This window comes from Vulpes lagopus, chromosome 3 (assembly GCF_018345385.1).
Source record: "Vulpes lagopus strain Blue_001 chromosome 3, ASM1834538v1, whole genome shotgun sequence".
In the NCBI taxonomy this organism is placed as follows: domain Eukaryota; kingdom Metazoa; phylum Chordata; class Mammalia; order Carnivora; family Canidae; genus Vulpes; species Vulpes lagopus.
In genome coordinates, this window is record NC_054826.1 from 131293022 (window position 1) to 131319397 (window position 26376).

General features: G+C 56.6%; 3 protein-coding genes and 1 long non-coding RNA gene across 5 annotated transcripts; 2 read left to right on the forward strand and 2 right to left on the reverse strand.

The window, feature by feature from the left end:
* Positions 1-5401, forward strand: AMIGO1 (adhesion molecule with Ig like domain 1). The gene is made up of 2 exons (XM_041747185.1): positions 1-190; positions 589-5401. The coding sequence occupies exon 2, from the start codon at positions 652-654 to the stop codon at positions 2131-2133; it is 1482 nt and encodes a 493-aa protein (XP_041603119.1). The 5' UTR covers positions 1-190; positions 589-651; the 3' UTR covers positions 2134-5401.
* Positions 5402-8064: 2663 nt separating this feature from the next.
* Positions 8065-15718, reverse strand: LOC121486317 (cytochrome b561 domain-containing protein 1). Its single transcript, XM_041747187.1, has 3 exons — positions 14213-15718; positions 13710-13747; positions 8065-13112 (listed from the first exon to the last, which is right to left on the reverse strand). The coding sequence occupies exons 1-3, from the start codon at positions 14358-14360 to the stop codon at positions 12609-12611; spliced, it is 690 nt and encodes a 229-aa protein (XP_041603121.1). The 5' UTR covers positions 14361-15718; the 3' UTR covers positions 8065-12608.
* Positions 13771-21134, forward strand: LOC121486319. Its single transcript, XR_005986604.1, has 3 exons — positions 13771-14043; positions 19150-19287; positions 21020-21134. It is a non-coding gene; the product is annotated as an uncharacterized LOC121486319 (long non-coding RNA).
* Positions 15832-24814, reverse strand: ATXN7L2 (ataxin 7 like 2). Of its 2 annotated transcripts, XM_041747183.1 has the most exons (12): positions 24586-24814; positions 22566-22631; positions 22100-22204; positions 21447-21657; positions 20858-21144; positions 20151-20233; positions 19554-19804; positions 18527-18725; positions 18262-18383; positions 16983-17778; positions 16596-16659; positions 15832-15979 (listed from the first exon to the last, which is right to left on the reverse strand). In XM_041747183.1, exons 1-12 carry the CDS (start codon positions 24710-24712, stop codon positions 15975-15977), a joined length of 2316 nt encoding a protein of 771 aa, XP_041603117.1. In that variant the 5' UTR covers positions 24713-24814; the 3' UTR covers positions 15832-15974. The 2 variants fall into 2 exon arrangements, with proteins under 2 accessions (XP_041603117.1, XP_041603118.1); XM_041747184.1 differs by lacking the exon at positions 16596-16659.
* Between the last annotated feature and the right edge of the window lie 1562 nt (positions 24815-26376).

Here is a 26376-nt window from a genome sequence, read left to right on the forward strand (position 1 = left end):
GGGCGGCGGGCCCTGCGGGTGCAGCGGGCGAGGCGGCGCGGAGCCGGCCGGCGCCCGGAGGCGATGGGGCCGAGCGCGGGCCGCTGCGGGAGGCGGGCGCCGCGACAGGCCGGCGGGTGAGGCGCCGCGGGCGGAGGCCGCGACGGAGCTCCCGGACCCGCCATGGGCTGAGACGCGTCCTTGCGAGCAGGTGCGGTGACCAGCGGCCCCGGGGTGCCCGCCGCGCAGGCCCCGGGGACCCCAGCCCCGGGAGCAGGCCCTCCCCGCCCAGCCGGCGCCCCGCGGCCCCCTGACCCCGCTGACTCCGCGGTCGAGGGCCCCCCCCCCCCCCCCCCCGCCCCGCAGCCCTGGGACCCCAGCCCGGAGGCCCGGTGTCCGCCTCTCAGCTCCGTTGGGAGCCCACCGCCTGCGCAGCGCTTGGGAGCCCTGTGGCTCCTTTCCCTTCGAGCCCCACGTAGAGGGGGAGGGGGAATGTGACGGGGGGGGGGCGGGGGGGTGTCAGTGCTACCTTCGCGAGCCCTCGTGGCCCCAGACCCGCCACTGTCTCCCTTAAGCCTGCAGTGAAAGTGACCCTTCCTTATCCCACAGAACATGCCCGGGTGACTCTCCCAGATCTTCCTAGTGGCCTTCCTCGCCCTTCCCAGTGACACTATGCAACCCCAGCGTGACCCTCGAGGCCTCTGGCTCCTGCTGCTGTCCTTGTTCCTGCTCCTCTTCGAGGTGGCCAGGGCTGGCCGTCCTGTGGTTAGCTGTCCTGCTGCCTGCCTGTGTGCCAGCAACATCCTCAGCTGCTCCAAGCAGCAGCTGCCCAACGTTCCCCACTCCTTACCCAGCTACACCGCGCTGTTAGACCTCAGCCACAACAACTTGAGCCGCCTGCGGGCCGAGTGGACCCCCACACGCCTGATCCACCTGCAGTCCCTGCTCCTGAGCCACAACCACCTGAACTTCATCTCCTCCGAGGCCTTTTCCCCAGTGCCCAACCTGCGCTACCTGGACCTCTCCTCCAACCAGCTGCGAACACTGGACGAGTTCCTGTTCAGCGAACTGCAGGCGCTGGAGGTGCTGCTGCTCTACAATAACCACATCATGGCAGTGGACCGTTGCGCCTTCGATGACATGGCCCAGCTACAGAAACTCTACTTGAGCCAGAACCAGATTTCCCGCTTCCCTCTGGAACTGGTCAAGGAAGGAGCCAAGCTACCCAAACTAACTCTCCTGGACCTGTCCTCCAACAAGCTGAAGAACTTACCGTTGCCCGACCTGCAGAAACTGCCCGCCTGGATCAAGAATGGGCTGTACCTCCATAACAACCCCCTGCACTGCGACTGTGAGCTCTACCAGCTGTTTTCACACTGGCAGTACCGGCAGCTGAGCTCCGTGATGGACTTCCAGGAGGACCTGTACTGCATGAGCTCCAAGAAGCTGCACAATGTCTTCAACCTGAGTTTTCTCAACTGCAGCGAGTACAAGGAGCGGGCCTGGGAAGCGCACCTGGGTGACACCTTGACCATCAAGTGTGACACCAAGCAGCAGGGGATGACCAAGGTGTGGGTGACACCAAGCAATGAACGGGTATTAGATGAGGTGGCCAACAGCACAGTGACAGTGTCCAAGGATGGCAGTCTTCATTTCCAGCAGGTGCAGGTTGAGGACGGGGGTGTGTATACCTGCTATGCCATGGGGGAGGCTTTTAATGAGACACTGTCTGTGGAGTTGAAAGTGTATAATTTCACCCTGCACGGCCACCATGACACCCTCAACACAGCCTATACCACCCTAGTGGGCTGTATCCTCAGTGTGGTCCTGGTCCTCATATACCTGTACCTTACCCCTTGCCGATGCTGGTGCCGGGGTGTCGAGAAACCGTCCAGCCATCAAGGAGACAGCCTCAGTTCGTCCATGCTTAGTACCACACCCAACCACGATCCCATGGCTGGTGGGGACAAGGATGATGGTTTTGACCGGCGGGTGGCCTTCCTGGAACCTGCTGGTCCCGGACAGGGTCAAAACGGCAAGCTCAAGCCAGGCAACACCCTGCCCGTGCCCGAGGCAACAGGCAAGGGCCCTCGGAGGATGTCGGATCCGGAGTCGGTCAGCTCGGTCTTCTCTGATACACCCATTGTGGTGTGAGCAGGATGGGTTGGTGGGGAGATTCCGCCCCAGGAGAGGTAATGCACCCCTGAAGGATATGAGGGGATGGAAGAGAGAGAGCTGGCTGCCCGAGGGAGTGGGTTCCCCCGACCTCGAGGGAATTGGTCACGGGTACCATAGCTAGCAAGACCTCAACCACGGTGTGGCCGCCACGACTTTCCATATGGATATACTAATCCTCAGGCAAGTGCTACCCCCTTACCCAAAGCCCTGGGAATTCTCAATATGGTAGAGGAAGAGGAGCATGTCTGAGTTGGGTGGGAATGAGGAAGGGGTGGGGGGAAGAGCAGATTCCCTAAACTTTTTCAAGGTTACCCTTAGCTCCTTAAGAAAATCATTTTGGGGGAAAAATTTTTTTTGCTATCTCTGCCCACCCACACCTGTGATGTTGTGTGTGCTGGGGGGTGGATCTTCCACAGGAGCCACCCTGGGGAAGAGCTGTAGTATCTTCTTTGGCCAGGAAGTCACACTTCACAGCCGGGGAAATTGGAAACCTTTGGCAAAATGAATCGGGAAAAGGCTGAGACCTCAATCAATAATGCTCCCCAAAGCTGTCGTGATTTCCCACCAATGCCTCTTTCCCAACGGGTCCTGGATGGATGGATCTTTGCGGGAGCCTGGCCTGTTGCCTGTCAGATATGGCAACAATGTGAGGTGTGGTATCTGTGCCAAGCCCTGGAACCAGTGACCCAGAGGGAGACAGCATGAACTGAGGGGTCTATGTCACGGCATAGGTGCCAGCACAAAACTTGTAGATGGGGGATAAACTCCAGATTTGCTAATTCTCTGGTTGGTGAAATCCTTGGTTAGTTAGCATTTGGTTCCCAGCGCCTATGTGTCAGACCAGGGTGGGGGCTGCTGAAGGCAGAGCTTTTATGGATTCTTGCCTCAGACCTGGGATGTGGGGCCACGTCAGCAGTGGGAGGAGGAGGAGGGCAAATCAGCCTCTGTTATGTAGCGTCCAGCTGGGCCTACCAGATTCCCTGATGCCATCTCTTCTCTCAGCTTCTTAGCAAGCTCAGGTGGAATTGAGTTTTCCCTGATATGCTGCTCTGCAAATGGAGGAACCCTGGAAGGTCTGGCCCCAGCTGCGTTAGACTGGGCTTGGGGATGGAGGAGACCGGTTATGTGTCTTCTCTGTGTTGGCAAAGCAGCCTTGGTCCCCTCTTAGGTCTCACCCTGCTGCAAAGCCGAAGCATGGGATTTCATCATCCAAGGGGTTGGAATTGGGTGGTGGTCTCTGCCCCAGCATGGCAAGTTGGAGTGCAGCTTAGAGCTCGGCCCCTCTCCACAAGGTTCCAGGCAGTCTTGTAGCAGAGACAGTGGCACTAAACTTTCAGAAGGGAAGTTCTGCCGCCGGCAGCCCTCTCAGTCAGAGGTTTGTGCTGTTGGGGTGGTCAGGCCAGAGGAGCTTAAGAACAGGCTCAACATTCCATTCCATCCACGGTTGCGGAATACTCTGGGCACAGAGATGACTGCACCCTTTGACTATACCGCAGGCCCAGGGAGATACCTGGGTGCTCCGAGCTCTGGCAAGGGGATGAGAGGAGCAAAGGTGAAAATGTTCTCTGACGTTGGTCTTTTTCAGTGTCTCCCCTTCTCCCAACTAAGCTCCCTGTCCATTGGAAGTTCTCCAGATCTTCTAGCTTTCTGACCTGCTCTTTAAGGTTCCAAGAGGTGTCCTCTCCCTACAGGTGAGGGATGCTTGCTAGGAGGGCCTGACTCCCGCTGCCTATTAAGATTGGGAAAGGGGACTGGAACTCACCATCTTCCCTTGTCTTTTCCTGGGATGTCAAGACTGCTGTCCATCCTTTATTAGTAACCTCATTTGTCAAGAGGTGCAGCATTTCCCTCAAGTACTTGCATGCTCCTAGGTATGCATGCTTCTAGGTGTGCATGCACACTAGCACCTTGACTTCCATCAGGACAGTGACTCTTTAGTCCCCACTAATGTCCCCTGTCACAATGGGTTCCATCTATGAACATAGCTTTGTGCAGACAACTTTCTTGCCCTATAGGAGAGACAGTGACTACGCCAGGCTCCCCAGATACAAACTCTTGTACTTTTCGTTTCCAAACTCCCTGAAGCTTTACCCAGCATCTCCCTGGCACTGAATAACTTCTCTGCAAAGGCTGGAGTTAGGAGAACCACAGGTTGAAGACCTGAGGAGAAGGGATGATGGGGGACTGGCCAGGTCTTCAGACCCCTCAGAAACCTCCTTTGGATAGAAGATAATATATATGAGAAATAAATGGAGAACTAGGTCAATGATGGACCCAGAAGGAAACTGGCAGGGGAACAAGCAGCTAGAAGTTATTCTTCCTGTGTTAGCTGCCCTGGAAAGACAGGGGCATGAAGGAAAAGTTGTCTTGTTGTATATTCCAGAGACTTCTGAGGATTTGTCACTGGAGCTATAGTAACCAGGCCACCCTCCTCAGACTTACTAGGGAACCTGGGAAAATCTCATCTCTCTGTAGTTCCCCACTAGGCACCAGCTAGGGCTTTGACAATCTTTAAAATAAATGTCAAATGAAATTGGCCTTCTGGAACATTTGGAGCTCCTGAGGACTAGGAAGGCCTTTTTCTTCAGAAGTACTACCCAGTTCAGGGAATAAGAAAAGACCCTGAGGCCCTAAGTCTCCCTACTATATCCATGAAGTAGCCTCCTCGTTTGAAAGACTGGTAGATATGTCTGGCTGCCCCACCAAGAGACTGAACTGATTGGCCTCTTCCCATGGTTTCAGTTGGTAGAACCCAAAGGTAAGCTTTCCACTTGGGGGATTAGGTACTCAGCCTATATAAGCTCACGAGAACGTTGTGTAGGAAACTGCCAGTTCTGGTTATAAGAAAAGGCTGAGAAATCACTCCCTCCCTTCTTCCACCCTGCACCCATAAACCAGACATGTCTCCCAGGAAGCAGGTGTCCCTGGAGACATAATATGACAGGGCTCTACAATCTGTCTGTGTGATTATTTGTGATTTTTTTTTCTTTGCCTGTATTTATGGGGCTCCTAGGAAGGGGCCTGGAGAGGGTACACCCCATCTGGGGACAGTAAAGCCAACTGATTCCAATTTTCTGTGTGTTCTTACCTCTGTACTTCCTTGTGGCCCTGCTGGCAAAGCAAGCAGGCCTTCCTGTGTCCAGGACCCTACCCCTCGCACTTATGTACACCCAGGCTGGCAAATCTTGGAGCCTTTGGGCTCTGAAAACTAGACTATGATCATTAAACCTGGCTTGAGTCTCTGTTCTGGCAGTCTGTGACTGGTTTATCGTTCTTTTCAGCCTGTGGGTGGGGCTCGCTGTACCTCAGAAGTGTGTGGCCTAAGGAGAGGATACTTAAATGCTGTTATAAAGGCAAGAGTAGAATCCACATCCAGGCATGAAAATAGACCAGGGTCAAGGAACTTTTTCTGTAAAGAGCCAGAGAGTAAATACGGTAGGCTCTGCAGGCCACGAACACTCCGTTACAGCTGCTTAGCTGTGCCATGGGAGCAGGAAGGCTGCCCCAGACAGTATATAAACTGATGATTGTGGCCCTGTTCCAGTAAAACTTTATTTACAGACATTGACATTCAAATTTCACATCATTTTAACATGGCTTTTGAGTTTTTTCAACAATTTAAAAATGTAAGAACTCTTATTAGCTCACAGACCATACAAAACCCAGCTGTGGGCTGGTTTTGACCAGCAGAGGATAGTTTCCCAACCTGATAGATTCTCAAAAGAAATGTCACTGATGCTGTAGCAGGAGAGAGTTTAGAAATTCCTTAACCTGTGGCTACTACCTGTAGATAATGAAGTCTTTCTGGATCCCTGGGGAGGAAGATCTGCCTCCCCACAGAGTTCTCTTAAAAGTCTGGATGAAGCCTACTAACTGTGCTATGGAAAAACGCTTGCACTGGATTAAAAGAATTGGTGGAAAGTAGCTAGCTCAGTTTCAGTATTTTGATTATTACCTGTATTTTTTTCATACTGTAAATGGTAACTATCTTAGTTTGGCTAAAAGCATATTCATTGAATGGAGCAGGTTACTATTCATTGACACTTTAATGTGTCCTAGGCATTGCAAAGAGAGAAATGCAACCCCCCACCTTCTTGGTACAGACACAGCCTACCAAAAATTGGACTGGATTCTACTAAACTCTGAACATGCACATTCTTTGGCTATTGTCTTGGTACTTCTGGAAGGGGACTATCATGGTAAATTCCAAGAGGGGAGAGGAAATGGTATAAGGAAAAAAAACCCAGAATTTGAATCATTACCTGATTTGCTAAATTGGTAAAATCTTGACCAAAGGGCAGCCCTCCTCTGTCTGGAAAAGTTGTTTTGTTCTCTCCGTGAGGAACCACCAAAGTGGTGAGGGGATGGAGATACCTTACTCCAGACACATCAGACAGATCAACCTTAGCAGTCTGTGAAATCACAGGTGTTGATGCCAGAGTGCCCCCATAGTCTTGTAGCAGTTTTTCATCTTTTCAAAGCAGCTTTTGCTGTGGCTGATGTTGGCCAAGAAGAGGATGCTGGCAAAGAGAATGGGTCTGGGAAGACTGCTGGTGTTTCTGCCATCATGGCCTGTGCCAAGCCCTGTCTCTGAGCCTGTGAAGTCCTCGTGCTCCTTTCTCCCATTATGCCGGAGAAGTGCATGGCTGCATCTCAGCCCCCAAACCACAGGAAGTTCTCTAAAATTCTGGTCAAGACATGCGATATTGTCGGTCATGTCTCGCAGCTCTCTCCTTAGCTCCTCTTATGTGGCATTTTGGAGGACTGGAGGAGGCTGATCATACTGTTTGTTGCCTTGTAGAACCGAAGTTGAGAGTTCAGTTGCACCGGCCAGCCTAGTCTCCCTTCCTCTTGACCTCTCACCTCCTTCCCCTCTGCAGTTGTACTTCTTATACCACTTAACTTGGTCTCCCAGAAAACCAAGCTCCTTTCCCCATCCACATCATAGGGACAGTTCAGACCTTTGCCTTAGGAAGGTTGGCTTTTCTGGTCTGGTGGCAGTGAGCCTATGCTCCCCATCCCGGGGCTCGAGAGAGGAAGGCTAAAGAGCAGCTGCCACATCAAGCCCCTTCATCAGGCTTCCATGCTGTTGGGCAGGAAATACCAAGTGGTAAAGATGCACAGACCAGTCCTGAGGCCTTCCAGTCTATGTCCAGTTACTGTCCCAGAAACTTAGAGGGTGTGGAACTGTGGCCTGAGAACCACCCTTCTGTGAGCCAGGACATGGAACCCTGCAGGGAGACTTCCTGGCACTGGCATACAGAAGGTGAGAGTCCTTGGCCCCAAAGTTAGGGGTGTGTGTATGCACATGCGTGTGTAGGTGTGCAAACATGCACATGGGGTGAGGAGTGCCATACCTGGGCAGAACTCGGTGCTGCTTTCCTCTCACCTCCCACTGCTCCCTCCCTTGGCCAGTTTATTTTTGGTGGGGTCCAGCTGGAAAGGCCCAGCTGAGTCCTGGGCATCCTTAGAAAGCGTGCCAAGAGAACTCACTAGCTGCTTTAAAGAGAGGGGTGCTGGGGGCCCCTCATGTATACTCGGTGAGACCCAAGAGTTGAATCCTCTGGTACCACAGAATGGCCTGAAGTAGCTCTTTGATCTATAGCGGAGGTTAAAAAAAATCCTCTGGGAAATTCTGACAATAGCAGGAAGATTAAAAACTGGGGCTCTTAGTCCCCGCACATTGGTGACTAGCTAAGCTTTCTGGGCTGCCTTATTGGAGGTATTCTGGGTTTGCTTTAAGCTTAGCCCAGCGCTGGGAACTGTCTCCTTCAAGCCACCCCTTAGGGCAGTTCTGGGGCCCTGTCGTTCCGTCTGTCACCTATGTCTTCTCTGTGCCCATATTGGGGAGAAATGCCAGGCTATGCCCACAACAGCTGACTAATGTCTCGTTGCTGGATCCCAGGTTAGAAAAGAAATAAAAAACTGAATACCGAAGCCTCTGCACTGCTGTGGTACCTACCTCTTGGTGTGCACTCCGGGCGGGCTGCTGGCAGTTCTCAAATGGAATGGAAAGTATCCTTCCCCTAATTTAACATTTAAATAGAACTGTTTTCTTGGGGTGTGTGTGTGTTTTAATTCCAATCAAGTCCTTTAAGGAGGAAGGGACAGATCCTACTCCAAGGAGAGAAGCCTGTGAAGATGCTGGGGGCCATGTGTTGCAGCTCTGCACCTCCAGTGCCTGGCATGAGGGCCCGATGCAGGCCTTGCTCAGCCTGAGGCTACAAGGGAAACCAGAGGGTCAGGGTGGCAGTGTTGTGTCCATTACTGTTGCTCCTGCCTTCCTGGCCTGTCTGCTCCACTTTTCCTTCTGAAGCGCAGAATTAGGTAGGAGAGATTTAGGCAGACTTGTGAGCTGCTCCATGAACTTCGGGCTGGATGAAGGGACAACTGTGCTGATCTCCAGATTTATAATCAGCCCCATGCCTGGAAACCACTGGGTGGGCAGCACTCAGGGCTGGCTTCGCTAGGGTCATAACCTTGATGGCATTCCTAACAGTGCGTGACAGCTGACCTTGCATCTAGAAGGAGGAAATGTGTGTTCTCTTACGACGGCCGACAACATAACCTCTCAGAGTTGGGTACCCTCAGCATCATTTTCCGTAACTGTCAATTGCTTCCCTAAAAGAAGCATCAAACCCAGAGCCACGCTGAGTAAAAGAGAGTCAAGGACAAAAACATACTTGTCAACACAGCTGTTTACATTTGTTTAATGCTTTGGACTCTGCAATGCCTTGTTAACATGCATTCTGTCCTCTGACCCTCACAACATCCCTGTGAGGTAGGTGGAGCAGTAAGTGGTTTGCCTTTGGCCACACCCTTGTGAGGAGCTGAACAAACCCAGGCTTCAGCTTTCCTGTCTCCCAGGACAATGCACTTTGTGCTGCCTGATTCACAGGCTCTTAGGTCAACCAGATACAAGGGTAACAGAGCACTAACCCAGAAGCCTCCCTGCTCCCTAAGCCTGCAAAGGGCCCCCAGAAATGCTGAGATTGGGGCATCAGGAGCAGGGGTGTCCTCTAGAAGTCAAGACAGGTAAGAGAAGGACAGCATGCTAGCGGTTCAGAGTCAACAGCTGCCACTGCTATTCTCAGTGGAGCCTACGCTTTGTCCCCCGCCCCGTCTTGACTTTTGTCAGGTGAAAAGACCTTAGTGATTTACTCAGAGGGTGCTCAGGGCCCCACTCCCAGAGGACAGCAGCCTCAAGCCATGGCTAGGAAGTGAGCTCCGACCCCCCTGCTCCTCCCCATTCCGTTACACTCCAGCGGGGTGGGGGGGGGGGGGTGAGGAGTGGCTGACTCAGCCTGAGCCTGCAAGTGCCTAGAGCTCTGGAGCTGAAAGGCCCCAGCACTGTGCAGCTAATGATTATTATTAACTCTGAACAGGCCTTGGCACAGCAGCCAGCTGGCTCAGGGAGGATGCCTAGATCTCCCACAGTGAGGTTTGAAAAACAAGACCCAGAGCAGCCATGCACGGGGGTGGAAGGGTGAGGACAATGAGGAAGAAGGTACAGGCCAGTGTCAGGATGGGCCAGGCAGTCGGCCCCATGGGGTGGCACGGAGAGGAGGAACGGGCCAGCAAGGGACCCGGTAACCGACCTTTGCTGCAGCGTAGCAGCCAAGAAGGTGAGGCTGGAAGACTTCCCCAGACACAGAGCTCCTGCCATTCAACACCAACCCCAGCTCTGGTGGGGCTCAAGGCAAGGAGTGGTTCCAGGAAGATGGGGGGAGGGTCTGAACCCAGGACGATAATCCTGTTACCATTTGGATTTGGTTACAAAAAACATCTACATTTCTAATGTCCTCAAGGTTGAGTTTGAAACATAATCATATTTGGAATCAAGTCTTAGTGAGCCTGATATGCAAATTTGTGCAAATGACATGCAATTTTTTTTTTTTTATGTGAGCACCCCAGCCTTTTTTTTTTTTTTTTTTTTAAAAAGGCAAAACAGGCTGACTACTAGCAGCTTTCCCTAGTCAGGGAACAAGGGCAAAAGGGTAGCCATTTGCTCCTTCACCCCAGAGCCTCTGCCTCACTGCTGAGGAGCCCAGCTAACATCCCAGATGGGGAGAGACAGGGAGGTGGGGGGAACAGGGCGTAGGGAGGAGGAAACCACACAAGCCAGGGGCGTGTGCAGCAGGCAGCCACCCAGATCCCAGCTGGAGGAAGAGTGCCCTGGCGCCGAGGTCTAATGGTTGTCCAGCTGCTGCCTCAGGATGGGAGGGCAGGTGGTGATGCAGGGAGAGATGCAGAGGAGGGGGGGGGGGGGGGAAGTCCCCCCCAGGCTGGCCAACCGGGAAGAAGGGCTCCTCCTGGTGACCTGCTCCATCTACTGCAGTCAGACAGGCTCGGCAGAAGACCACCTGTGCCCCCCTCGTGGCCCTGTGCCCCTGCCCCCCAGGCCTCCCGGTCAGAGAGGTGACAGCTGGGGCCCCCTTCCTCCTGCAGAACATAAATGACGTCCCCCTTCCTCCCAGGGCTGGGAATAGACATCAGCTGGCACAGCCCACGCAAACCGCCGGCTGTCAGCCCGCCGCCCGCCTCGGCCCCCGCACCACCTGGCAGCAGCCAACACCTCCGGCAGGCTGGGCTCTGTGGTGCTGGCTGCCCGGCTCGCAGAAGCTGGTGAACCTCACCTGGACCTGTCACCCTGCTGGAGACAGTGACACTCCCAGCACTGGCTGCGATGGGGGGTTGGTGGGGGGAGACAGGAGTCCCTGAGCAAAGTGACCCTGGATAAGAATGCCCTTCAGGCAGCCCCAGAAACCACCTCTCCCAAGTTTAGACCACACTGGGTAGCCTGAGAGTGGAGAGGTGACAGCGAGACAGGTGTAATCACCTGCTGAAGAGCAGAGACCCCCTTTACATGCCCCTGGAAGATGCCATCTGACCCAGTGAGATCCACTCAGAGGATACTTCTGTCCTTGCAGTTCCCAGTCCCGGATTGTTAAACCATACCAACCTCCTGGTTTCTGAGCCACTCAGAGACGGAGGTCTTAAATCTTAGGAGGACCTAAGACATCGAAATTACTGCCACCTAGGAACACCTGCCCTGCTCCTGGGACCAGGAGCTCCAGCCCCAACACCCAGGCCTCCCAGAGCTTCCACTGAGCTGTCTACCTGCCTCAACACCAGCTTTCCTGGCGTGGCAGTCTTCAATCCTTGCCACGATCTATGGCGGTGCATCTCCCCAACCAAACCAGTCTGGCATCCAGCTCACTACTGAGGGCAGCTGGGGAACTACCTTCAGTGTGGAACAAGGAAGGGTCTCTGCAGGCAAGAGGGCCCAGCGCTTTTATTTTTTGCCAGCTGGCACCACACTCAGCCCCATCCTGGGCGAAAGAGCTGAAAAGAGACAGCAACTGAGAAAAGCTTGGCTGAGAAGGGGAACCAGGGAGACTTTGTTTTTCCTCGATCAGAAAAGCCCTACCCCACTTCTTTAGCTTTTATTTTGTTCTAAAAGCTTTGGAATACCCCCACAGAGCTATGTGCTAAGGCAAGAGCCCGAGCCTAAGGATGGCTACGAGATGCTCAGGACTACTATGCAACCCAGAACACACGGCAGGGCAGAACACCGCCCCATGTGCTGCGGTCCTCAAGTCCAGAATCTGAGGTGGGCGGAAGGAAGTTCTCAACTGAGCTGAGAAGCCCTGCCCAGAGCCACAGGCTTGCTGAGGCTAACGCCCTTCTGCTCCTTCAAAAGCTTTAAAGTGACTTTAGTGCCTTTATTAAAGTCTTGGAGTTCAAGAGAGCCTCATCTGGGACCCTTCTCTCCACAGTGCCTGACCCCCTGTGCCCTAGGTCCAGGAGCCCAATCAGCAGATTATTCCTGGAGGGCCATGGGGGCAGACCTGTACTTCCAGAGGTATAGGGGGATAATGAATGTGACAATAACATCCTGAGTCTGCTTAGTGGTCCAGCCCATGGTCCAGAGCGGGAAGAGTGTTCTGTGGCATCCATCTGACAGACACTGAATGTTGGAGATTGTTTAGAAACACTCACCCGTGACACGGATGCGGAAACCGGTCCCAAGACACGTGACTTTCCTAAGGCTGCCCAGTAGAGCCTACAAGAACCATAACCCGTGGTCTCTCTCCATACTCTACCCGAAGTACTACTGCTATTATTCATAAATTACTGGAACCCACCGCCCATCAGCCACACAGGCAAGAAATGACTGCGAACACCAACACTACCACCACCCAACACTTCTGTCTCCCAACAAGAGTAGAGGCTTCAGGAGCAAGCCCCCCCATCACCTTCCATGGGCACCCAGCAGATTTCCCCATCGGAGTCACCATCAGCAACAGCAGTTTGGGTTTCTGCAGCCCCTGGCCCAGCTAAGAGGTACAAAAACCCTACCACTTCTGAAGTGGATCCCCTGAAGCGCACCAATGGGAACCTTTAAGTCCAAGGCAAGTGTCCCACCTACATTCAGAGTTTGGAGAAACTCACATTTCCATTTTCTTCTTTGGCAAGTAGGAGCTGGAGATCTGGTGCATGATCACCAGGGCAGGATAGAGGGGCAGTGCCAGGCACAGGTACCAGGCTGTACCTTTGATCTGAGCCTGGAACCACACTGAGTACATGCCCAGGAGCACCGTGACCGTAGCCATCAGGTAGACCACCAGTCCACAAGTCAGATGGTAGAGCTTGAGGCGAGCCACCCTGGACACCCCGGCTGCTCGGGGACAGAGAAGGCAGGACCCACACAGCGCCTGCCCGCCCGTGGCCAGCAGCGTCACCACCCCCGCCCAGCTGTGCCAGGACGCCAGGTGGGGCAGCTCACTGCGGGCCCTGCTGAGGATGATGAAGCCCAGGCCCAGGGCTGCACAGAGGATGGCTAGGGTCTGTCCCGCCCAGTGGAGTCGGATCCGGGCCTTTCGGGAGCAGAAGAAGAACAGGGAGTGTTCAGGCGAGAAGAGCAGGATGGCCTCGGCCATGCAGAGGCAGAACTGTGAACACAGGAGAGGGCCAGTGAGCGCAGGCCCGGCCTGGAGGCCTAGGAGGAGGTCGTGCTTGCACTCCTCCACACTCCTCAGCAGGGAGCCTAAAGAACTCCCCCAGGACCTCCTGCCTCGGGTCAGGGTCAGCGTCTGAGCACAGGCAGGAATGGACAGCTGAGTGAGGTCCTCCTTCAGGCCACAGCCATGCCCACCTCCTCCACAGGCGCGGCTCCCATTTCCTGACCCATGTTAAGCAAATCTTTTTTTTTTTTTTTTTTCACTGCATGTTAAGCAAATCTTTAGCAAGTGTTAAACTTCCTTATGAACTTCGTGGGGCTGGAGTTGGGGGAGGGGGCAGGTGACTGGACACCACTTCTACTTCCTCCTTTCAGGTCTTAGAGGAGAAGAAACGTCTTCCACGGCCTCCCAACTCCCCTCAGCCACGGGACACTAACTACAGCCCAGCCTTCCATGTCTCCCAACCATAAGCTGCAGGGGAAGATGGGGCCCTCATCCTCTCCCCCTGGTCTCTGGGCCTTAGGAAGGCTGGATGCTTCCCTAGGGGCATACCAAGCAAATCAGGGGCAGAAAGGAAGCCCAACTCACCGCCAAGGCCATGAATACAGGGTGCCAGGAGAAAAGACCTAGGAATCAAAGAGAACAGACTGACAGCCGGGCGCCAGGTTTCTGCCCTGCGGCTGGCGGGAGCACGAGACTCCGAGACTCCGGCTACGGGGAAGGTCGGCGCCCTGCTGCCGCCCCAATCAGCAACTCCGTGCGAAGTGGAGCTGCCAGTGGGGCTTACGGTGAGCAACCAAGGGGGAACCATCCACCAAGTCTGGCCTGGGCACCCCCTCCCGCAGCTCCAGCTCAGCTCGGCCCTACACTGGCCCTTGGCCTCCTTGTATCCTCCACGAGGGGCTCCGCTTCTGCTGAACCGGTGAGTTCAGGGGGCTCTGCCTCTGCAGCCCAGCACCCACAGCGCCCCGCCAGCTCGCGGGGCCCCGCCCCACCACGCCCTGAGCCCCGCCGTGCCCCTCCAGGGACCGAGGCGCCCAGCCCCGCCCCGGCCCCGCCCCCGGCCGCCCCGCCCCGCCCCGCGCACTCACTGGTGCCTGGCCGGGACAGCGCGGTCAGGAAGATGGTGAAGCCCAAAGCCACCAGGTGCGCCAAGATCCCACTGCCTCTCCGCAGCCAGAGGCTCAGTCTCGGCTCCCTCGCCGGAGCGGGAACCAGACCCACCTCCAGGGGCTGCATGGCCGGGCGGGCTCCCGCTCCCAGCCGCCGGGGCGCGTCTTCCGGGTTTGCGATCGCGGAGGCGGCGGCGGCGGGAGAGGCCCCTCCCCCGGGCGCGGCGGCAGCACGGCGGCCTCGCCCACAGCGCCCCCTGGGGGCTGGGGGGAAAGCGCGCCGGCCCCAGGGCGCCGGGGGCTCCAGGGCGCCGGGCGGCAGGCGGCCCCTGCTTCACTGTACCTTCCTGCCCGCGAGGGCTTACGTCTCAAGTAGCCTATGGAAATGACACTTAGGGCAACTGATCCCACCCAAACCCCAATGACCGACGTCGTGCACTGAACCGAGAGTGTGAAACCAGTGCTTTGAACGGTCTTCTAGAAACCCTGAATTTCTCGGGGCCCACACCCTCCCCGCCGCCGTCCCTTCTTCTGTCTTGTAAAGGGGGTAAGTGTCCTCCCTGCCGTAAAGCAAGGAGACTGAAAGGTAAGGACCAGGTCAAAAAATCGTGCTCGTGCCTGGTGAGCTGAGGTTTGGAGGAGAAGAAACCAGCTGGTGCTGGTGAGCTCAGGTTTGGAGGACCCAAGGAGGGAGATGCAACAACAGTCTCATCCCCTATCAGCACGCCAGTCGCCAGTGAGGGAAACGGAAGAACTAGGGCACCCCCAGGCCTTCCCACCTCCACACCATCTGCTCAGCCCTGGGGAGCCAGGTGATCCGGAGGGACCAGGACCTCCCACATTCCTGCTGCCTCCCACGCCAGAAGTTTTGTAAGCGATCATACCTTTCTCCTTCCTGCCTCCAGAAAGGTGTGGTGCAGCTTAAGGCCTACCTGGGAGGGACTCTCTACCCCTTCCTGAAGGGCAAACCCACAGGCCTGGGACAGAGACCAAAACTGGCTGTCCACGGAAATCATGGACATCCTTAGAGTGGTTACCAACTCCATTCGAGCTCCCCTAGTGGTTGAGAGAACAAAGCTGCTAGTGAGAGGTGGTTAGGGCAGCAACAGTGGAAGAGACTGAGGCAATCGGTTCAGAGATGGCACGGAGGCCCAGCGTTGCCGGAGGGCCAGTAAGAAGGCCCAGACTGACGCCCACAGACCCTCAGGGCAGAGACCTGAGAGTAGAGCCAGAGGTGTGCCTCCACCTCCCCACCCGTCAAGTTTCCCTTCCCAGTGGGACCAGGGTCATTTCTGGGATAAAGATTCTCACGAGCCTTGCTCACACAGAGCCATATGCCTCATCATCCTCTCTGGAGGGAAGATTCCCGCAGGACACAAATCCCAGCCATCCCCACACCATTTAAAGGACAAAAATATATGAGCATAAGAGACTTCTGCAGGCAGGCGCTGGGAGCTGGAGTCTGGCTGCCTATCATCTTTGCCTCCTGGGGTGCGGATGGGGACAGCAAGGATACTCATTTTATTACATCTTTTCCTTCCTTTTCTATGTTTCTGTTTTTACATTTTCTTTAGCAGCAACAGAACAGGGAGACAGTCTTGAGGTATTTTAAAGAGTTTTTTTTCTTAAAAAAAATAATATAAAGTTATAAAAAGCGGCAGCAGCCTGGGGCCCGGATCTGGAGGGGAGGAGGTGCTGGCGGCTCCATCGCAGTGGGCAGGCACTTTCTTGTTAATGGGCTTTAGACTGCAGGAAGACAAGAGGCAAGAGACACCATCAGGCTGGGGGCCTACCAGTCCTCCTACCCAGTGGACTGTGTGGGCCATTAGAGCTAAAGCTTGCTTTTCTCCTGGCGGAGCTGATGATGACAGCTGGACGAGGGGACAGATGAAGGCCAGCAGAGCAGGGACAGCCTGAGAACATCCGCATGCACATGCGCACACATGTGGGGCACCGTCCGACTTGCTACTCATGCAGGTGCCCGAGGAGCGGGTATGCATCTGGCCCGTGCCTACACCAGAAGAATATCCATCCCCTTCTCACCATCAGGAAGTCCCTCCAGGATGAGATCATACAGACAGCCCATAGCATGCTGCTCTGGGGCTCCCACCAGAAGAGGCACATAAACCTGGCTGCTGGCTTTACCAGAAACCCTGGAGGACTAGCCTGGCACCTGAAATCCTGGAAGTGGGCACGTGTGCAAGGTGGGCACATAGACATACGTGGACTTGGGTGGTGTCCCTGCCTTTCCAGGCCCTGATGCCCAGAAGCAGAACCAAGGAACAAGAGTGGCCCACCCACCCTGCTGCCCAGCCTATCAGGCCATGGCTCGGGGACCCAAGTTCAACGTCCCTGCCCAAACCTTTCCCATCAGAGTTCATGAAGTCCAACTTCCTTTCCTTCGGGGACAGAGGGAGCTCCAGTTCCTGGTGTGAGGAACAGCTGATTCAAAAAGGGGCCCTTTCATTACAACAGAAGCAGATGTGGGGGCAGAGGAGAGGCAGCCTCTCTGTAGCTCAAGGGAGAGAGAGGGGAGGGCCCATCAAGCAAAAGCTGGGTCACCTTTCAAAGAGCTGACCTACCTCTGCCTAGAGAAGGCGGCCCAGGACTCTCTCAGCTTCCCCTTTCATCCCTTCCCCGCACAAACATTGCCTTAGCACCTTCTCTGTGCCAGGCTCCCACTGTGCGCTCTACCCTCGTCCATCCTCATCTCTCCCTGCCCATGCTCTCCAGGGAGCTGGGCTGGTACCTTCAGTGTGGAACACTTCTCCTCAAAGGCCACGGCAGGACCCGGCTTCTTGCGGCGCACGGGGCAGGCCGCATCGGCAGGGGCGCCGGCCTGGCAGTGCTTGGCCTTCACCGGCCGGCAGTAAGTGGCCAGGTTTTTCCGCTTCTTGGCTACCTCCTCCTCAGAGAGGCAATTGGTTGGCAGGGCCTTGGCTGGGTGTCCAGCCCCTCCCCGGTTGTCCAGCTGAGAAGCCTTGACGGGTGCAGCGGCCTGATGAGGGGAAGCCCGACAGTCCAGCAGCCCTGCCCGCTTCACTCTTGGCCCCACCGTCCCATTAAGCCCCACGCCCAGGGCTGTTTTAGTCTTGGCCGAGAGGCCTCGGCAGCCGGAGGGTTTGCCTTTGCCAGAGGGCTCCAGGATGCAGGTCCGTTTGAAAGTGGTGGGGCCTGGGGATAACTTTCGCTTTCGAGAAGGGGCCTCTGCCTCGGGGCCGTCCTTGCCTTTGGATGACTTGCTAGCCTTCGATGGTGGGAGTTTGCTGAAGGATGGGGACGGCGTGTTGGCAGGCAGTGGTGAGGTGATGGCCTGGCTCCCGCCCGTGCACTCTGCCTGGCTGCAGGCGGCTGCCACACTGGGGGAGCCAGCAGGGTAGCTGGGGACCAGGCTGTCCTTGGCGGGGGACGTGGAGGCTGGGCAGGCAGGTCTGGGGGGTGGGCCTGGGAGGCGGGGGCAGCTGCCCGTAGAGGATGGGCTCAGGGGAGCAGAGAGTGGGGAGCTGACAAGGTGGGATGGAGGTTCTGCCGCCGGTGGGATCTTCCTGCAGCAAAAAGAGCTCCGCTGTGACGCCACCCCGCAAACAAGAGGACCTCCCCACCAACCTCTGCTTCTCTGCCCCACCTAGAAATGGCCCACAGAGCCCCGGCCCTGCTGCCATCTGCTGGGAGACCGTAGAACTGAGGGTCAGGAAGAAAGCACAGCGGGTAGGCAGGAATGGAGCGCTACAGAGACCCATTAAGAACCTCATTTCAAATTTCAGATTGGCCGTCCCCTATGCCTAGTCACCCAGAAGGTACTGGAAGCGATGGGTAAGGGTCGGGATTCCCTCCCCCACCACCCACTCATGCCCTGCCTCAGCCCAGCTTTGGCCTGTCAGCTTCCCACCTCTCCTTCATTCTATCTGGGGTCTTGCCCAAACAGCCAAACTGCATCTCTAGGTGTGTGAGAAGGAGGGCTTCTGAAGCCCACGTACATCCGGGCCCCGGGGAACTAGGGAGGGCCGTTCTGGGCCAGAGAGACTCACTTCCACATGTGAGAGCTGAGGTGCCGCTCCAGCATGGAGCTCAGTGCTGAGCAGAACCGGTCCAGCCGGCGGCTAAACACGTAGCATCCTGGACTCACCAGCCGGCTCCCAAAGGTGCAGAACTAAAGGCAGAAGGAAGGTGCATGGTTAGTGGGGCCTGGGACGCAGGGAGGGCTCCTGTGCAGAGGATCTGACCTCCTCCCCACACTGTGGGCCAGGAGGGCTGGGCCACCCCCCGCCCCAGGTCCCTGCCCCAGGTCCTTACCGCCTGTGGCCGCGGGGGCCGGGTTGCATAATGGCAGTCAGGGGGGAGGTGGAGGTCCTCAGATGTCCCCTCCTCCTCACTCTCCTCGCTGGAGGCCTGGGCCCCACCCCGGGGCAGGGGAAAAGGGAACAGGCCTGGGTCCCCATCACCACCACAGGGGCCTTCATCATCCAACTCACTCTCAGAGGAGGCCCGGGACCTGGAAGGGCCAAAGGGGATGTGAGGGCGATGAGACGGGAGTGGGTCAGGGTGGGGGTGTCCCTGAACCCGCCAAGCTCAAAAAGCCAGGGCAGACACCCTGCTGGGCAGTGAGCCAGAGAGGAAGGAGGATAGGAAGGAAGGGAACCACAGAGCTCACAGAGTAGGAGCCAGAAAGGTCAGGGGCCACGGCTCCCAAGGGATCCTCTCCCCAGCCCCTTCACTTCCCAGGCCCTGCCTCCTGGGGGGCGGGGAGGGGGTGGGAAATCTGCTCCAGATTCGCCTCCTCCAGAGCATCTTCTGAGTTTAACTGCACTCAGCTCTGGTCAGCCCAGTCAATTCTCTCAACCCCCTTCTTGCATCACATATTCCTGTGAGCCTGTCTGTGAGCTGAGCCTGTTTCGGGTCTGCCCCTTGTGTTACAGGCAGAGATGCGTGTGTGTCTCCTTCGGCCAGGCAGGCTCTCCCCGGGCTCCGGCGCAGCCTCTGCACACGAAGGGGCCAGTGAATGAATACGCGGTAGGACTGCCTCACCCAGGACCCTGACCCTTTCGGTTCCCCAGGTACGAGTGTTGGCCTGTGCGAAGCAGCTGGGCACATGGTTTTATCCCGGGTATGGGCACCGGCACCCTACGGAGAGCCTGAGGTACGGCGGTATGCTTGGTGAGGAGCAGCAGTCGCCCACCTCCGCGCCATGGCCAGGGGCCCCAGGTGTCACCCCCCCCCCTGCCAGCCTGGGGCGGAGTGAGACTCCCTGGACCTCTCTCCCGGGGTCCCGGGTGGCTTGGGGCCAAGTGTCCCCAGGTGGGGGACTGGACCCTGGACGTACCTGGGCAGTGCACAGTACGGGTAGGTCTGCTTGGCACGAGCAGAGAAGGTGCTGTTGGGGGCTGCCGCTGCCACAACCTGGCCTGAGGAGGGGGGCTCCTGGGAGGGGCGCTCAAGAGCCGGCTCCTTGCGCCCTGGGCTCTTCTCTTTGGGAGACTCCCCTTTGCGGGAATTGGCCTTCAGCTCTGCCACTAGCACGTCAAAGTCCTTGGCTCGGCCCTGGACCTCCCGGCGCTGGTGCACCGAGTGGATCTAGAATAGAGCAGGGTGAAGGGTAGGGAGGGTGTGTGAGCCGAGCAGTGTCGCGGGGTGGCAGTGCACTCCCCTGGGCAAGCAGAGGGGCGTGTGCACGTGTTCCTGGGTGTATTCCTGTGTCTTTGTTTCACACCCGCACAGGCCCAGAACCTTCCTTTGGAATGGGGCAATCTGCCTAAAGCTCCCACGCTGGGCCCCCTGGGGGGCACTTCCTCTCCTCTTGCCTCACCTAGAATTTACCCCCAGGCCCTGAGCCGAATCTTGGATAACACTGCAGTTTCTCTCCTTGTCCAGGGCCTGGGTCTCTGCTGTCCCCCTCACTGTGCAGTGGGACTCAGATTACCTTGCAGGTCAGCAGCCGGGTACAGATCTTTTTGGTCTCTGGATTTATTACCCCACACTGCCTGTTGAGGTCGCACTCCTTCCCTGTGGGGAAAACAGTTCCCGTGACCCCCCGAGGCCATTTCCAGGAGGCCAGAGGGAGAAGAGCCAGGCCTAAGACAGAAGAACCTCTGGCCTTCAAGTCCAGGGCTACAGCCCTCTAGAGAAACTCCTCTGGGCATCAGACAGAAACTCTCTGCTGGGCACAAGAACCATCCCCGTCCCCGCTCCCAGCCTAGGCACTCCTTCTGGCGAAGACACTCCAAGTCCACAACAGGGCAAAACGTATCAAGAAACAAAAGCAGCCATAGGCATCTGAGATGCCAGGGAAACCATGGAAACCAGCTGTGGGAGGGGTCTGATGCCTTGGATCTAGCTGAGGACAGAGATAAAGATCAACAGCCCAGGGTGAGAAAGAATACCTTCACCCGCTTGGGCTTAAGGTCCCTTAGCCTTGAGCAGGACACCTGGGCTGGAGAGAAGCTTCCTAGAAAGCAAGGAGTTCAAGTGTATGTCCACGTCAAGCGGTGACCAGGGGGTCCTGTACCCTGGCAACCAGTGATGGCCAGGACCGCTCCTTCCTGACCCCCCTCCATCAAGCCCAAGGACTAAGCAGTCCAAAGGGGTCCCCACTCTACCTTCCTGACTCCCAAGACCAGGACTACTCACGGGCCATCTTCCGGTGGGTTTTGTGGGGCAGCCTGGCCCCACCAGGCTCCTTTTCAGGGGGGCTGCCTTCAGCCCGGTGACTAGGGCCCTCGCTGGGGGTCATCTCGATGCTCTCTCTCCCAGGAGGTTCTTTAGAAGGGGGTGCCATGGGGTTTTTTCCAGGGGAGTCCTTGGTGAGGCCACCAGGCTGGCTGAGGAAAGCAGAGGGCGGGGCCACCCTGATTCCATGTCCATCGGGCTTCGGGAGACTGGACATCTTCTCCAGATTCACCACAGGCACGAAAAGGCTACACACGGAGAGAGGGTGTGGGCTGGGGGGCAGGGGGGCTGGGCCTGGGCCCTGGACTCTAGCCCAGAGCCATCTCCTTCCCAGCCCTTGAACTTGGGTGGGCTATAGCAGGGGTGCAGAACATAGGGAAAGGGGACCCCATATTCCTTGGAGCACCTGGAAGGGAGCTGCAGAGAGAATGGCTGCCTCCTGCTGTGAGCAGCCCCCACTGCCCCATGGCTGCCTCCATTTGTATTAACCCCTCCCTGGGCTAGGGTCAGGGTCAAGGTTGGTCTCAGGGAGTCTCCAGCCTCTCCTTACCAGAGGCTGTCCTTCTGTGTCTTCTCAGGAGGCTGGTGGCCACGGCTCCGGGACCCCTGGCCCTTCTCCCTGGAGGAGGTTTTGGTGGAACCTGGGGCCCTACAAGCTGGGCCCTGCCCATTCACTACATGGCATTTCTGAGAGCTGGCAGGGGCTGGAGGTGGGGGTGGGGCCCGGGCATAAAGCTTGCTGAGGGGCCCATGTCTTCTTTCTGTCACCAGGAGGTGGAGAGAGTAATCAAGGTGAGTGGTATTGAGAAAAAAAAAAAAAAAAGGTGAGTGGTATCAACTGGCTCCTCCCCCAACCTCCTAATCCTGGCCACAGACTCACGATACAAAGTCTGGAATTTCCCAAGCCCAAGATTTTAAATTTGCCCTCTTTCCCCTTGAATGAGCCTTCAAGACTCAAAATTCTAGGACTCACCTTCCTGAACCTCTTAGTTCTTCCACTAATTCCCCTAGATGCTACAACTTTGCTCAAACAAGCACCCTGACCCGCCACGATCCTCTGAAGCCACCCCCAGGACCTTCTGACCCCCCCCCCCGCAAGGCCTCCCCGCACTACCCACGTGACCTCCCAACTGACCCTTTCCTCAGAGGCCCATGTTCCACCTTCCCCTGTCCCCTCTGTCTCCTCCCTAGGGCTCGCCTCACCGCAGTGCTTCTGGAAAGCTTGAGGCTTCACCACTTGGCTGCAGTGGTTACACACAACCAAATAGAAGTCGTCATGTGCAGGGCAGTGCCCGAAGATGGACATGTCTGCAATAAAGAAGCCCTCATCACTGGGGCTGGGGATCGCAGGGGCTTCCCTGTAAGGTCAGACAGCACTCCCACCCACCCCGCGCAGAAGACACCTCCCCCTCCCAGCTGACATGACAGGCTTTATGCTGCACACTCTCAGCTTTCTAAGAAGGGGCTGTTGGGTGAGTGAGCCCAATCACCTATGATTAAGATCTCCCACAACAGGTCACAGGTGGTAGGTGAATGGGTTGACTCAGATCTAGCAAAGTGAGGCTCCCCAGGCCTGCTGCTTCAAGCAGCCACCTCCTGGGATATGCTGGAAGAGAGGAAGGTGGTCCTGTCTGCCCTAGGCCCCAGCCTAATGTGTGTCAACTCCCACCTTCTTTAATGAGGGTCATGGCATCCAACTTCTTCGTGTTTTTGTTACTCTCCTCCAACTCAGCCCCTAGAGAGAAACACAGCTCAGAAGGAACACCTCCACCCCAGAAGCCCCATATCCTACCCAAGCAGTGGCGCTGGCAGCAGAGCAGCAGGAGCCCACACTCCCTAACACGCTTCTGGTGCTCAGGATCTGGTGCTCAGGACCGCTTACAGTGCCTTTCAGCAGGTCATTCTCAAGTGCCCATTCTTCCTTCACCTGCTACCTCTGGAATGGCCTGACCCCATTAGGAAGGATCCTGTCACCTTTCTTATGGACCCTTCACTCCAAGGTGCAATTCCCAGCTCCACTGCAGACTACTGGGCGATCGTGAATAAATATGATCTCTTTTCTGGGCCCGCTTCCCCATTTAAATGGGAAACGATCCTTAACATATTTTACTACAAATCTCTAAGTCCCTTCTTTGGAGATTTCTCTGATGCGTCCTTTCTGCTACTCTGTGCCGTGCCAAACAGGTACCCTCCCAGGTCCCCATCCCCATGAATGCGATTCTGTTCCACCTGGGTTACCCTGGTACTGACAAAGTTACACCCAGCTTCTGAGGTCCTGTGCTGACAGGATGGTCACAGAGCATCCTGAGAAGAGAAACTGCTGTCTGGGGGGGGGGGGGGGTGTCCTTTGGCATCCTCAAAGTCCCTTTGGTCACCTATGCAAGCCCCTCCCCTCCTTAGGAGGGCTCTGGGCAAGGGTTGCCCTTCTACCTCAGTTTCTGGGTTGATGACAAAAACATCTTAGCTGTGCAAAGCAGCTCTTTCCCCCATCCCCCTACCTTACTCCTCTCCCCTCCCTCCTCTATGCCCCCTCCCTGTCCCTTGGAAAAAAAAATCAATTCTGAGTCACCAAACCCGTCTGATTCCATTTCCGGTTCTCAAAGCACCCAGACCCTGACAATGGCCCCATCCTTGCCCACCCAGCATGGGGCAGTCCTAGGGTGGCCTGGGCTTCCACTGAGATGTGCTTCTAACACCTACCAACAGATTTGCCCCTTTCTAGGATGAAAAGATCGCTGACAGTCTTACATAATCTCTGTATACAAGGGGTAGTGGGTTAGGCATGCAAGAGACAAGGGGCAGCTCCCACTCTTAAGTCCCTTAAAATGCAGTGATGGGCAGAGCTGAGCTGGGAGTCGGATGTCTCAGAGGAGAACAAGTGTCATCAGAGACCGCTCCATGCGGTCTGCTCCTCCACCTCTTCTCACTTGCAAACTTCTTCAGGGCTGTGATGCCTGCTGTCACCCCAAAGGCCACGAGGCCAGGTGCCCCCTGGGGCCCAGGAGACAAAGATCAGCAGAAGGGGCTGTCAGCCCGCTTACCAAAGGCACTCGGGGGCCTAGAGACGGTGGGGGTCAGGGGAGAGAGCCAAGAGGCAGGGCAAGAGGCCCGGGAGAGGACTGAGGGTTGGAGGCACAGAGGGATGGATGGACGAAAGGAGGGAGGAAGGGAGGATGGATAGATGGATGGACCGACGAACTAAAGCGGAGGGGGCGGGGGTCCAGTAGCACTGCAACCCGCAGGCCCAAACGCCGTAACGGAGCAGGAGGTGCGGGGCAGAAGGCGAAGGAACAAGGGGGGTGGGAGGGGGGCACAGAAGTGGGGTGCGTGGGAAACACGTGGAGAAGACTGTTGCGGACGGGGAAAGCCCTGGGCAGGTGCAGGAGGGGCGGAAGCTAGAGGACAGCAGGCGAAGAGAGAGATAAAGGCAAGCAGACGTGGGGGCAGGTACCGGGCACCGGCAGAGGCAGAGGTGGGCAGGGTGGGCTGCGGGCGGTGGGCCGGCGCTAGGACCCGGAGGCGCGAAGGTGATGAGCAGGCGGGCACTAGGACCCGGCGGGTCCTTTGTTTGGGGGGCCGCGGAGCCGGACGGCGGCTCCCGTCGGCTGCTCCCCTCTGCCGGCGGGGGCCCGGCGTGGGGGAGGGGAGACGGTGATGGGGTCCCCGGACTCGAGGGGGGCTTCACTCACCGTCGGCCGCGGGCAGGTCGGCCCGTTCCACCCACGAGCTCCAGCTCTGTCCCGCGAAGTCATCGAGACTCGGCACCCGCCGCTCCAGAGCGGCCATTGCTGCCGCCGCGCGTTCACGCACCGCCATCACCGCCGCGGACGCGCGCCCGCCCCGGCGCCTCCGCCGCGCGGCCCCCGCCCCCCCGCCCCGCCGCGGGCACGCCTCCCCTCCCCCTCCCCCCGCCAGCACACGTTCTGCGCAAGCGTGCCACGGCTCGTCGGCCCCTCGCGCTCCCTCTCGTACAGCCTTCTGGGAAGTGTAGTCTTGGGGGGCGCTGTTGCCTACCGAGCTTGCAGCCAGAGCCCCTCCAAAATGCACAACTGCGGGGGGCGAAGAGACCGAAGGCCCGGGACCCCCTCTCTTAACCCTTGTGCACCCACTCTCTGTGCTACCAGCCCGCTCCCGCAAGCTCCCTGCACCCCCAGCCCCAGCCCTCTCTCTGCCCGAGAGCCCCTCTGAGCCGTGCCTCCGCCAGCTGGCTGGCGCCCCTTCCCGGGCTGGCGGTCAAGAAGCGACTTCGCTCCCCCGTAGATCGAATAGGGTAGGTGCAGGGAGGTGGGCGCTGTGAATCAGAAGGGCAAGGGGAGGGAGTCTGTTGGGTGTGCTGAAGGACACAAGGGTTGGAGTGGGGGAGGGTCCTCGGCTCCCGTGTTGTGCCTCCTCTGTGGGCCACCCACGGTGCCCTGATGCAGGCTAGAGGGCTGGGGGTGGCGTTGTCTAGGTTTGGGAGGACCTAGATGAGCTGATCAGGATCACCTGTCAGGATGACAGAAGGCTGTCTCCGAGCCAAGAGCCGGCCCCGAGGCTGCTGGTCTTTGCAGCATCTCTGCTGATCCTTCTCTCCTCCTGAGAACTGCGATCGATACCCTGTACCGCCTCTTCCCAAACCCTGGCTGGACCCTGACTCCATCCATCACTTTGGCTTCTTTTTCTAATGAATATTTTCTCTGCTGGAAGGGCTGCTATCAGAGCCGAGGCATAGGGAGATTTCTCATCAGATCTGTCATTTTCCTTACTAAGGCCTGGAAAATACCTTAATCATCCTCTTTCTTTTTTTCAGCTGATAACATTTCTTCCCACCCTCCCACAACCAAGAGACAAAGCCTGTCCCCCCATCACATCAGAAAAGAGATACTAGTCCTATTTTCCCTCTTCAACCCTCACAGCTCACCCCAGATTCATTCCTTCAGCTAAAGGAAACCAAATTGGAGGCAAGTAAGTCAAGGTCTGTGACTTCAAGAACTCAGACTTCCTTTTCACTTTCACCCAGGGAATGTTTAAGTACTAGGAAGATAATCTCTGAGGGCAGAGATTCTTAACCTGAGAGCCACAGATTGGGGTGGGGGGGTGTCCAGGAACTTGTTGAAATTGAATGTAACATTGTGTCCAAGTGTGTTTTTTCTAGGGAATGTAAGGGTAGCCTGTAAGAAGGGCAAGGGGGATAGAGGTGCAAGTTTGTTCAGAAGGAACCTTTATAGTTAAAAGGGCAAGGCATATGGCCCTCACCTCCTGACAGGAAGTTTAGAAGAGCAAATGGAAATAGCACTGTGGAACCACTGTCTCTTGCCTTTTGAGTTTGCTCAAATTTGCTAATGAGTCTACTTGCCTTGGACTAACTGGTGCCACCAAAAGAGGAAAAACTCAGACTCTACTGCTTGGGATGCAGAGTGGAGAGAATGGTGTTTTGGTAGAAATGCTGACATTTGTCCAAGAACCTAAAGCAATGGTAGGAAGAGAAAAAAAAAATCCCT

What these genes read in the sequence shown, in the direction of transcription:
- AMIGO1 (XM_041747185.1), top strand. Translation starts at nt 652, where the DNA reads ATGCAACCCCAGCGTGACCCTCGAGGCCTCTGGCTCCTGCTGCTGTCC.
- LOC121486317 (XM_041747187.1), bottom strand. Translation starts at nt 14,360, where the DNA reads ATGCAGCCCCTGGAGGTGGGTCTGGTTCCCGCTCCGGCGAGGGAGCCG. An exon ending in GCTGTCCCGGCCAGGCACCA is followed by an intron (nt 13,748 to 14,212) that starts GTGAGTGCGCGG and finishes TTTGATTCCTAG; the next exon opens with GTCTTTTCTCCTGGCACCCT. An exon ending in CTGTATTCATGGCCTTGGCG is followed by an intron (nt 13,113 to 13,709) that starts GTGAGTTGGGCT and finishes CTGTGTTCACAG; the next exon opens with TTCTGCCTCTGCATGGCCGA.
- ATXN7L2 (XM_041747183.1), bottom strand. Translation starts at nt 24,712, where the DNA reads ATGGCGGTGCGTGAACGCGCGGCGGCAGCAATGGCCGCTCTGGAGCGG. An exon ending in CGACCTGCCCGCGGCCGACG is followed by an intron (nt 22,632 to 24,585) that starts GTGAGTGAAGCC and finishes GTTTCTCTCTAG; the next exon opens with GGGCTGAGTTGGAGGAGAGT. An exon ending in AACCCACCGGAAGATGGCCC is followed by an intron (nt 20,234 to 20,857) that starts GTGAGTAGTCCT and finishes TTTTCCCCACAG; the next exon opens with GGAAGGAGTGCGACCTCAAC.